Source organism: Ranitomeya imitator, chromosome 9 (genome assembly GCF_032444005.1).
Source record: "Ranitomeya imitator isolate aRanImi1 chromosome 9, aRanImi1.pri, whole genome shotgun sequence".
NCBI lineage: Eukaryota > Metazoa > Chordata > Amphibia > Anura > Dendrobatidae > Ranitomeya > Ranitomeya imitator.
In genome coordinates, this window is record NC_091290.1 from 58,235,203 (window position 1) to 58,247,970 (window position 12,768).

Consider the following 12,768-nt stretch of genomic DNA (forward strand, 5'->3'; position numbering starts at 1 on the left):
GAGACACCTTTATCAAAGTGTTAGAAATTTTTGAGAAGACTCATGGGGACCCCACGGACGTAGGGGAGTTAACAAAGTGCCTATTTAGCCGTGTGCAAAGGGAGGGGGAGACGGTGATGCAGTACATGAACGCTCTCCATGAAATTCACACTGCCATTGTTAGAAAAGACGACCAAGGCGAAGGACCGACTGATGTGATGTTGCGGGACCAGTTGGTGACAGGCTTGCGGGATGTGCTGACAAAGCAGGCCTTGAGGGAATGTTAGATCCACGCATGACATTCTCTGAAGTGGGAAGTGAAGCACGCACACCCGAGCAAGAGCAGGGGGTGACAGTCCCGTTGCAGCTGCTAGACAGCTTGAATACATGTGGGGATTCCCTAGCAACCCCCAACTGTATTCAGGCTGGCTAGCAGCTGTAAATCATGCAGCTACGTCAACAAAAACTAAATCGCTGAGTAGTTACAAATACTCGGAGACCACCTGAGCATACTCGGGAAAACCTACTTCCTACTTTATATTTCCTACTATCGCTTCCTACTTTATATTTTTGTTTTGCTCCCCAGTATATTCTTGACTAAAATAAATGTCTATAAGCAATTAACACGTTCCCATTAGAGTGTGCGGTGAAATTGTATCTACTATGAAATGTGTATACACGTGCATGCAAAGTTTGTATATGTGTATGCAATGAGTTCCCGAATAACCTTATAACAAACAAAAAGTCTAGAATGAGACTCTTAGTGAAAAAAAAAAAAATCTGTTTGGTAACATGGGGTCTGCAAGGGTTTTGCACATAACCTGTAATAGCCTGCCCTTGCTCTCTGGAGCTGCACTCACAGCACTGTTAACAAGTGCTATTTATGACACCAATATGCTGTAAATGCAGAAATTAGAGGAGCAGTCTTTTACAGAATGTAATCCCAATAATCCCTAGATAGATTACCCAATTATCACAGCAAACCCACGGAGGAGTATTAAATGGCATAACAGGTAGAAATGTGACAATTTGCAGCCACCGGATAAAAAGTTCTTCATCTGTTATGAATTCATCAGCTAGAGTCCCACCTGGAATAAAAGTGGAGAAAGTGCAGTTATTGTACTCTGAATACATAGAATCCAGGAAATGCTTATATTGCTAATGGGTACAAAAAGCAAAATCTAGCATTAAAATCAGCCGCCTAGTGCAAATAACGGGCACCAACCATTAGCCAGAAGCTTGTGTTTCCAATATAATTCCTATCTGATAATGACAACAGCTATATTCCAGACTTAGTCTAGGTTTTTTTTTAGGTTTTTTTTTACTTGATTGTCAAAGAAAACTGAGGGGTAATTTATCAGGTCTAATAGATTCATGTGAAAAATTAGACATCGTTATTGGATAAACACAATAAGGAAAAATGCAAGCCATTAAAATCATTATAAATTTTTATTTTGTATAATCACACAGACAATATTAAAAAAAAAATAAGAAAAATGAGACACCACAGAAAAAAGTAAAAAAACAAAGAACACCTATAAAGCAGAGTTGGAGCTATAGTAGGAATCTTACTATAGCTCAATTTCTGCTTTATAAGTGTCCTCCTTTTTTTACTTTGTCCTGTGGCGACTCATTTTTCTTATATATTTTTTTAATATTGTCTGTGTGATTATATAAAATAAAAATTTATAATGATTTTAATGGCTTGCATTTTTTCCCTGATTGGTGTTACTGCTTGTTAATGCATTCATGCCTTACTGCATGGATTGTAAATTTAGGTGTTTATCAGAAATGGATAGCCACAGTGACATGAAGGGGTCTTGGAACAAATAAATATTACCAGTGCATGAGGATTAGTGAATTAGTAAACTTGCACACAGCATATTACTTGACGTGGCCCCAACTTTCGAAGTGAACAGCAAGCATATCAGAGAAAGCCCAAATGGCCTTAGGGTACCGTCACACTATACCATTTCTATCGCTACGACGGTACGATTCGTGACGTTCCAGCGATATCGTTAAGATATCGCTGTGTCTGACACGCAGCAGCGATCAGGGATCCTGCTGAGAATCGTACGTCGTAGCAGATCGTTTAGAACTTTCTTTCATCGTTCGCTTGTAACCAGGGTAAACATCGGGTAACTAAGCGCAGGACCGCGCTTAGTAACCCGATGTTTACCCTGGTTACAAGCGTAAAACTAAAAAAAAACAAACAGCACATACTTACATTCTGGTGTCCGTCAGGTCCCTTGCCGTCTGCTTCCCGCACTCTGACTGCCGGCCGTAAAGTGAAAGTGAAAGCACAGCCGCTAAGTGCAAGTGCAGGGCCGCGCTTAGTAACCCGATATTTACCCTGGTTACCATTGTAAAAGTAAAAAAAAAAAAAAAACACTACATACTCACATTCGGATGTCTGTCACGTCCCCCGCCGGCGTCCACAGGGTTAAAACTGCTTTCGGCAGGAGCGCTACTAATGCCCGCGCTGCTGCCGAGAGTTTCCCTGCACTAACTGTGTCAGCGCCGGCTGGCCGTAAAGCAGAGCACAGCGGTGACGTCACCGCTGTGCTCTGCTTTACGGCTGGCGCTGACACAATGGACGCCGGGAGACGTGACAGACATCAGAATGTGAGTATGTAGTGTGTTTTTTTTTTTACTTTTACAATGGTAACCAGGGTAAATATCGGGTTACCAAGTGCGACCCTGCGCTTAGTAACCTGATATTTACCCTGGTTACAAGTGAACACATCACTGGATCGGCGTCACACACGCGGGTGATCAGCGACCAAAAAATGGTCCTGATCATTCCCCAATGACCAACGATCTCCCAGCAGGGGCCTGATCGTTGGTCGCTGTCACACATAACGAGATCGTTAGCGGGATCGTTGCTACGTCACCAAAAGCGTGACGTTGCAACGATATCGTTAACGATATCGTTATGTGTGACGGTACCTTAAGTCTATTTTATATGTACTCGCCTGTGGATTTTTTTCTGCTTTGTGGGAAGAGTTTAGCAATTCTAAAGTCGCCAAATTTGGCCCAACTTCACCCCAAACCACCCTGGAGTGATTTTCCGCTCTTAAATTTAACGTTGCATCTTTTGCGGCATTTTGAAAAAGTTATGACTTTTTGCTCAAAAAGTTGCAAAAAAAGACCTTTTTTTTTACCTTGGACCAAGTTCACGAACCATGTGTGCCAAGACAAAAAAAAGTGACTTAATAAAAAAACAAACATGATGAATCGGGGCCACTGCATTTATTCACATACAGGTCCTTCTCAAAAAATTAGCATATAGTGTTAAATTTCATTATTTACCATAATGTAATGATTACAATTAAACTTTCATATATTATAGATTCATTATCCACCAACTGAAATTTGTCAGGTCTTTTATTGTTTTAATACTGATGATTTTGGCATACAACTCCTGATAACCCAAAAAACCTGTCTCAATAAATTAGCATATCAAGAAAAGGTTCTCTAAACGACCTATTACCCTAATCTTCTGAATCAACTAATTAACTCTAAACACATGCAAAAGATACCTGAGGCTTTTATAAACTCCCTGCCTGGCTCATTACTCAAAACCCCCATCATGGGTAAGACTAGCGACCTGACAGATGTCAAGAAGGCCATCATTGACACCCTCAAGCAAGAGGGTAAGACCCAGAAAGAAATTTCTCAACAAATAGGCTGTTCCCAGAGTGCTGTATCAAGGCACCTCAATGGTAAGTCTGTTGGAAGGAAACAATGTGGCAGAAAACGCTGTACAACGAGAAGAGGAGACCGGACCCTGAGGAAGATTGTAGAGAAGGACCGATTCCAGACCTTGGGGAACCTGAGGAAGCAGTGGACTGAGTCTGGTGTGGAAACATCCAGAGCCACCGTGCACAGGCGTGTGCAGGAAATGGGCTACAGGTGCCGAAATGGGCTACAGAGAAGCAGCACTGGACTGTTGCTAAGTGGTCCCAAGTACTTTTTTCTGATGAAAGCAAATTTTGCATGTCATTCGGAAATCAAGGTGCCAGAGTCTGGAGGAAGACTGGGGAGAAGGAAATGCCAAAATGCCTGAAGTCCAGTGTCAAGTACCCACAGTCAGTGATGGTGTGGGGTGCCATGTCAGCTGCTGGTGTTGGTCCACTGTGTTTCATCAAGGGCAGGGTCAATGCAGCTAGCTATCAGGAGATTTTGGAGCACTTCATGCTTCCATCGGCTGAAATGCTTTATGGAGATGAAGATTTCATTTTTCAGCACGACCTGGCACCTGCTCACAGTGCCAAAACCACTGGTAAATGGTTTACTGACCATGGTATTACTGTGCTCAATTGGCCTGCCAACTCTCCTGACCTGAACCCCATAGAGAATCTGTGGGATATTGTGAAGAGAAAGTTGAGAGACGCAAGACCCAACACTCTGGATGAGCTTAAGGCCGCTATTGAAGCATCCTGGGCCTCCATAACATCTCAGCAGTGTCACAGGCTGATTGCCTCCATGCCACGCCGCATTGAAGCAGTCATTTCTGCCAAAGGATTCCCGACCAAGTATTGAGTGCATAACTGAACATTATTATTTGATGGTTTTTTTGTTTGTTATTAAAAAACACTTTTATTTGATTGGATGGGTGAAATATGCTAATTTATTGAGACAGGTTTTTTGGGTTATCAGGAGTTGTATGCCAAAATCATCAGTATTAAAACAATAAAAGACCTGACAAATTTCAGTTGGTGGATAATGAATCTATAATATATGAAAGTTTAATTGTAATCATTACATTATGGTAAATAATGAAATTTAACACTATATGCTAATTTTTTGAGAAGGACCTGTATATAGGTTGCCCAGAAGCTTGAGAACAAAACCATCTCAGAAAGAAAACTGCAGTGACAATTCTGTGTTTTTCAGCAGACTAATATTAGCGGCTCTGTGATCTAGTATGATAATGCATTTCCATGGATTTAAATGGAAGTAATCATCACAGAGTGAAGCGAAATAAGATGGCATGTTGTTAACTAGAAGCAACTTCTGCTGCTTACCAGGACTTCACTGCAGCGCATGCAACAAATGATTACGTCCTAAGGCCGGCTTCACACTTGCGAGTTTTACGGACGTAAGAGCGCAGAAACTACGTCCGTAAAACTCGCAAAAAATACGGCACAATTATTCTCTATGCCTCTGCTCCTATCTGCCGTATTTTACTGATCAGTATTATACGGCTTTCTACGGCCGTACAAAATCGCAGCATGCTGCGTTTGTCACCGTACTGCGCAAGAAATACGCCAATGAAAGTCTATGGAAGCGTGAAAAATACGGATTACACACGGACAAGCAGTGTGACTTGCGAGAAATACGCAGCGCTGTTAGAGAGAAAAGCCGGCAATTCAGTGCGGTGTACAGTAAAATCACACTGACAGCTTACAGTAGAATAGGTAGAATAAATGTGTACACATAGAATAGGTATATATATATATATATATGTCAGTGAGACACATATATGTATATATATTAATATTTTTTCCAGCGCTATACAGCTTGAAAGCCGGTAATTCAATTACCGGCTTTTTCCTTCTCCTTCCTAAAACCCGACATGATTGAGACATGGTTTACATACAGTAAACCATGTCTTCTCTCCATTTTTTTTGCAGATTCCACACTACTAATGTCAGTAGAGTGTATCTGCAAAATTTGGCCGTTCTAGCTCTTAAAATAAAGGGTTAAATGGCGGAAAAAATTGGCGTGGGCTCCTGCGCAATTTTCTCCGCCAGAGTAGTAAAGCCAGTGACTGAGGGCAGATATTAATAGCCTGGAGAGGGTCCACGGTTATTGGCCCCCCCCTGGCTAAAAACATCTGCCCCCAGCCACCCCAGAAAAGGCACATCTGGAAGATGCGCCTATTCTGGCACTTGGCCACTCTCTTCCCATTCCCGTGTAGCGGTGGGATATGGGGTAATGAAGGGTTAATGCCACCTTGCTATTGTAAGGTGACATTAAGCCTAATTAATAATGGAGCCTGGGAGCTTTCTAGGTAATTTCCCACGATCTATGAACATCCAGCAGAGGGCGCCTCACCGCAAATGAAGCTAAATATAGCTCATTGATCTATATTTAGACTCATTCCCCGGGGTTTTGCAGCGAGGAGTAGCATTGCATTAGCAAAGCTCCTTGCTGCAAAATGTTTTAACCCCTTCAGAAGGATTTACATCGTTGGACGTTACAGATCTGCGGAGGGTAAGTATATTGTTGGTTTATTATGTTATTTCTTTCACAGAACGAGGGTCTTCAGTGACTGGATTGGGTGTAGAATAAAATACTCAAACAACCATTGTTTTTATTTCATTAAAATAATTTTAAATAATGTGTTTGTGTTTTATTTAACCCTTTACTACAATTGGATTAATAATGGATAGGTGTCATAATTGACGCCTCTCCATTATTAATTAGGCTTAATGTCACCTTACAATAGCAAGGTGGCATTAACCCTTCATTACCCCATATCCCACCGCTACACGGGAATGGGAAGAGAGTGGCCAAGTGCCAGAATAGGCGCATCTTCCAGATGTGCCTTTTCTGGGGTGGCTGGGGGCAGATGTTTTTAGCCAGGGGGGGGCCAATAACCGTGGACCCTCTCCAGGCTATTAATATCTGCCCTCAGTCACTGGCTTTACTACTCTGGCGGAGAAAATTGCGCGGGAGCCCAACAGTATATATATATATTTTTTTCTTTTTGGGACACATGGATCACTTCTATAGCGGTATGTTGGTTTTGCAAGCCTGCGAGAAAACCACGCAGTACGGATGCCATACGGATTACATACGGAGGATGCCATGCGCAAAAAACGCTGACACACCCTGCCTACGGAGGAGCTACGGACCACTATTTTCGGGACATTTCAGCATATTACGGCCGTAATATACGGACCGTATTTTCATACGCTGAGTGTGAAGCCGGCCTAATACTGGCCAGTGCCAGCGTCAGGATGTTCTTAGTGCATGGACCCAATAAATAATGGCAAACACACAGGTGCAAAAAATACCGATGAAACAACCACTTTGAATCTAGTGTTAGCTGTTTGGCATTAGTACACAAAAGGATAAGCGATAATAGTCTGTATGTGCCGTTGTTCAGATGTATGTGCAGATGCTCTACATTGCCTGTGTGAACAACGGCACATACAGACTATTATTGCTTATCCTTTTGTGCACTAATGCCAAACAGCCAACACTGGATTGAAAGTGGTTATTTCATTGGTATTTTTTGCACCTGTGTGTTTGCCATCATTAATTTGGTCCGCTGCACCCTGCAGTGCATTTGGTTGGAGGCTTCAGCAGGTAAACATCTCTGCATTTTTCTCTGTGACTTTTTTCAATTTTTTGGAGGATTTTTAAGTCCTCTTTTTGTGTCGGTGAGCTTTTACTGTATGTTGTTACCGGCTGGAGCCGGATGCACGAGTAAGGTTGTGGTATCCATCATTTGGAGGAGCATGGACTGTGACTACAGAGTTTACTGGTTGGAAATACAAAGCTGTGGGCAAACCAAAACTTGGGAGACAGTGCGTATCGCCTGGTACAGGGGCAGTGGAACTATGAGTCCCAGGCTGGGATATTGTGGACTGAGGGCATTATATTTTGGCCATCTAACCCAAGTTGCTGTAAGACCATTGATGTAAGGAATTAAAAAATAGATGCATAGTTAACCTGTCTAGGTGATTATTATAGCCCACAACCTCAGATCTTCACAGTAATTTCATAATGCCTTGCACACAGCCAAAGCAGCCAGTGTCAGAGGTAGGAAAACAAAGCCAAAACATCTTTGAACCTCCACCATACTTGACTGTAGGTACTGTGTTCTTTTCTTTGTAGGTCTCATTCCATTTTCTGTTAACAGTAGAATGATGTGCTTTACCAAAAAGCTGTATCTTGGTCTCATCTGTTCATAAGACCCTTTCTCAAAAGGATTTTGGCTTACTCACATATATTTTGGCAAACTGAAGTCCAGCCTTTTTATGTCTTTGTGTCAGCAGTGGGGTCTTGCTGGGTCTCCTGTCATAGCATTTAATTTCATTCAAGAGTTGACGGATAGTTTGAGCTGACACTGATGCACCCTGAGCCTGCAGGACAGCTTGAACCTCTTTGGAACTTGATTGGGGCTGCTTCTCCAACATCTGGGCTATCGTGCTGTGTAACCTTTTATCAATTTTTCTCTGACCTTCATGTCGAGAGAGATTAACAACAATACCATGGGTTGTAAACTTTTTAATTATGTTACGCACCATGGACAAAGACTCATCAAGATCTCTGGAGATGGACTTGTAACTTTGAGATTGTTGATGTTGTTCAACAATTTTGGTCCTCAAGTCCTCAGACAGTTCTCTTGTCTGCATTCTGCTCTCCATGCTTAGTGTGGCACACACAGACACACAATGCGTCAACTTCTCCACTTTTTATCTGCATTCAGGTGTGATTTTCAAATTGCCCACACCTGTTACTTGCCACAGGTGAGTTTGAACGAGCAACACATACTTGAAAGCTTGAAACAAAGTTGTTTACTCACAACTTTGGAAAGGTGCAACAATTTTGTCTTGCGCATTTTTTGTGAAATGATGTTCAATTTGCTTTTTCTTCTGTATTTTGTTTTGGTTTTCCAATACTCACAAAGGACATAAAAATGTGTATAACAAAACATGTGCAATTGCAATAATTTCTGGGAGAAAGACTTCATTTTCTGGAACAATTTCAAGGGTGCCAACACTTTCAGCCATGACTGTATCTACACCAGTCCCAGTGTCTCCTATGTGATAGGGACTGATGTATATACAGCACATGGGAGACACTGGGACACTGGGACTGATGCATACACAGGACAAAGGAGACACATGGACCGGGGTATAAGTGTGTCTCCTATGAGCCCCAGTGTCTCCTGTGTGCTGTATATATAATAGCACCAGTATCTCCTAGGTGATATACATACTCCAGTCCCAGTGTCTCCTATGTGATGAACATACAATAGCCTCAATGTCTCCAATGTGATGCATATACTAGTTCCAGCATCTCCTATGTGATTATTTATATATATATATATATATATATATATATATACACCTTTCCCAGTGTCTCCTAAGTGATGTACTGTATATATACCACTCCCGGCATCTGCTATGAGATATATTTACTCCAGTCCAGTGTCTCCTAAATTATGTATATATACCAGTCCCAATGTCTCCTATGTGATGTATATACCAGACCCACCCAGCATCTCATCTGTGATATATGTACCAGTCCCAGTGTCTCCATGGCAATATATATGCACCCGTCCCAGTATTTCCTATGTGATATATACATCTACCCAAGTTCCAATGTCTCTTATGTGACATGCATACACCAATTCCAGTGTCTCCTATGTGACATATACAAGAGCCTCGGTGTCTCCTATGTGATGTATATTCACCAGCCTTGATGTTTACTATGTTATGTGAATAAAGGAGTCTTAGTGTCTCCTATGGGATGTATATTGTCAAGGTGTGACTGCGGGATAGCAAATGTGCACCTATACTGACTCTCAGACTAGGGGTCCCTAGCAATCCCTGTCCCCAGGGTTACCCTTGAATTTGGGGATGCCTGTCCCCTTTCCTTACTATGCTCCTAAATAGCACTAGTTTGTGCAGTGTATGGGGAAATACAAACAAGACAGACAGGGCAAAAAAGGAAGCACAATCACAACACTCTCTCAGGGAAATACACAAAGGAATATAGAGTGTAAAGCTTGAAAGGCAAGAAAGTAATATAAAGACTTCTAGGAAAAAATGAAAGGGTTAACCAATCACCACTTGTAAAACATTTGGAAATAACCACTAATGACCAGGAGATGTTCACTTCTCTAGACCGGAAAAGAGAAACTATTGCTGGCATTACTTGTAAAGCAGAGCTAGATTAAATAGGGAAAGGACAGACATGACTGGTTCCCCCTCAACATGTGACCAAGCAATTAACAGCCTCAGCCCAGAAAAGATTTAACTCTTGCTAACCTGACCAGGAGCTGCAGCTCTAAGAGTCGATGCCCTAGTCACCCTGCGCTGATCATAGCTATCAATGGAGTCACAAGGAGAAGTTTAAGAATCTGTAGAATCCACAGACTACGACACCTCCATGACAGTTGGTGATATTTAAGAAAACCTTCTTGTGACATATATACAGCAATTTCAATGTTTCCTATGTGATGTGTATACAGCAGTCTTACTGTATCCTATGTGATGTATACAGCATTCTCAGCCTATCCTATCTGATATATATTCAGCAGTATCAGGGTATCCTATGTAATGTATACTTCAGACCTTCCACTGCTTCAGTTCTGTGTTATGTGAGAGTGATGAATTTCCCTCTTTGAGAAAACATGCAGTATATTACACTCCCTGTCAGAAGTTATGTCGCTTATCCATGTTATGTAAATAAAAGCTTATAACCTGAGGTTAAATTCATCCATTGGTTGTATAAATTATTCTTTTGCAAGCTGGAACCCTCCGAAATGTGGTTTAGGTTAAGAAAATAAATTGGCATCAATGCCGAAATATTGATCAGTTAATGTACACAGAATGGTCAGATTTTGGCAAGACAAAAGGTTTGTCGCCCACAGAAAGTAATGTGATATTCAAACAAATAATTAACTTAAAATACAAATATATGTTGCATAACATTGGTGAATGAAGTTGTGGTGCTATTAGAGTCATATTTAACATTTTGTGTGACTTTCATGAGCTTGAAGGACTGCATCCATGCGGTTCAACAATGATTCATACAATTTATTAATGAAGTCATCATTTATTTTCTTAACCTAAACCACATTTCGGAGGGTTTCAGCTTTCAAAAGAATAATTTGTACAACCAATGGATGAATTTAACGTCAGGTTATAAGCTTTTATTTACATAACATGGGTAAGCGACATAACTTCTGTCAGGGAGTGTATAAATCTGTGTTCAGAACAACTTTCTGCTGTGAGTTCTTTACAAAACGTATAATTGCAAAGAGGTCACTGCTCTCCAAACCGACTCAGTTATGGAAAAGCAGTCCATCATCAATACCATCTAACATAACAGCCACACCAATGAGAAGCAGTAACATTTAGACTGCAGACTTATGAATCTCTCCAGCACACACACTGGATGGTCGCATGACTATTCGGGTTCAGCCACTCTCCACACAAGTATATGGAGCAAGTCCGCCACCACTGGATGGGCTCTGGCTGGGAGTATGTATAACACATAATACCTTCCAGTCCCGACTCAGAAACCGGTGAATCCCCGCAGCTCACAGTGAGTGCGTTGGGGGGAATCATAGGTCTGCAGTCACACAGAATGACTGCAGACTTATCGATTTGGACCAGACAGCCCCTTTAATGAAATGTTTGAGAAAATATAGCAGGGTAACTTTTTAAGTTGATAATTTTGCATTGCCCCCGAACTATGGTATAAATATCCAAATGGACCTTGGCAGAATAAAAAGGTTCCCCACCCTTGACTTGGTACCCTGAGTCCTGACTAAAACTAGCCATATACATTTAGATGAATGTTAATGGAACCTGTTAATTTCAGCAGAATCAGCCCACCATTTGCTGGGCATGGGGGCCTCCCAACTTTCCCCTGATGGCTGATGTCACAGTACAAAAGGTTTGGGGGTTGCATTTAATCATACCTGATCCTTTCATTACCGCAGAAGATAAGCCTCCACCAGAGATGTTTGGCTGTGGCTTACTCCCCTCTCCCCATACAGAACATACGCACACCATATGCCACTTAATATTCATGCAGTGTATGGGGGGATTGAGATAGAAAGCTGGTGGCCAACAAACATTCTGCTATTGGGTTTCTGATGTGAATGGCCAGCCTTGGTCTTCAATTGTTTAATAATATATTCAGTTTTAGGTGCCATCATGTGTCACAATTTTTTAGGTCTGTTTGGACATTGAATATTTTTAGTAGCACCAGTGCATAATGGTGGAGATGTTAATAATGGCAGGAACAGACCAAGTAGTATAGAAAGGTTTGAGGAATGAAAAAAGTGGAAACAAACAATCATTTCTGCTAATAAAGTCAACAAATGCAAAAAAGAAAGAAACTTTTACCTACGGCATCTGGAATGAAAAAATTGTATCCTAACAAACTGTAGTGTAGAACAGACGGGACGATTCCTTTTAGTCCATGGTAACTCCAATCTGAACGAAGTGGATGCATCTGAACAAAGAGTGGCAAATGATTTGATCTGATGGTGAAAAATAGATTTTTGGAATCAAATTTTACTCAACCCATTATCTTTCAAACCATGTTGTGAAGCTCAACCCGAACACCCAGTGAGCGACCTCTATATTAGAGACACCTGTCCTTTCTCAATGCTATCCTCCCAGTATGGAAATTAGCATCACATTAAGTGAGCAAGTTTAGCGTCAATCAGTTTCTGTGTAAATCCACTTTAGAATGCAAAAATTGGATGAATTGAGCAACTTTAAACAAGGTATGGTCATCAGTGCTAACCTAGCTGGGGATTTGTGCAGTGATGATGTAAAAATACTAAACATAGCATGATCGAGAAAAAACTCAAGTGAAAGGGGACTCTATGACAAGTAATGACCAAACAGGTTGCAGAAGGATGTCAAGAATCATGCTGACGGACAAGCAGGTCAGAAACAAATGAATTATAGCAAACACTGGTGCTCCAACGAACACATTGTCTGCCCAATGGGCTATAACAGCAGATGACCCGTCTGAATGCCATTGTCGTCTAAATGATACATGACTCCAAAGGGCAAA

At 41.4% G+C, this 12,768-nt stretch overlaps 1 protein-coding gene across 1 annotated transcript in view; it reads right to left on the reverse strand.

Annotated features, from left to right (window-relative positions):
- LOC138648864 (SITS-binding protein-like) overlaps positions 1-12,768 on the reverse strand; it is a 118,520-nt gene that overhangs the window by 17,325 nt on the left and 88,427 nt on the right. The window contains exons 7-8 of the mRNA XM_069738825.1: positions 12,087-12,223; positions 946-1,067 (exon numbers count right to left, since the gene is read on the reverse strand). Of these exons, the coding sequence (XP_069594926.1) occupies positions 946-1,067; positions 12,087-12,223 (259 nt within the window). The remainder of the gene's footprint in view (positions 1-945; positions 1,068-12,086; positions 12,224-12,768) is intronic.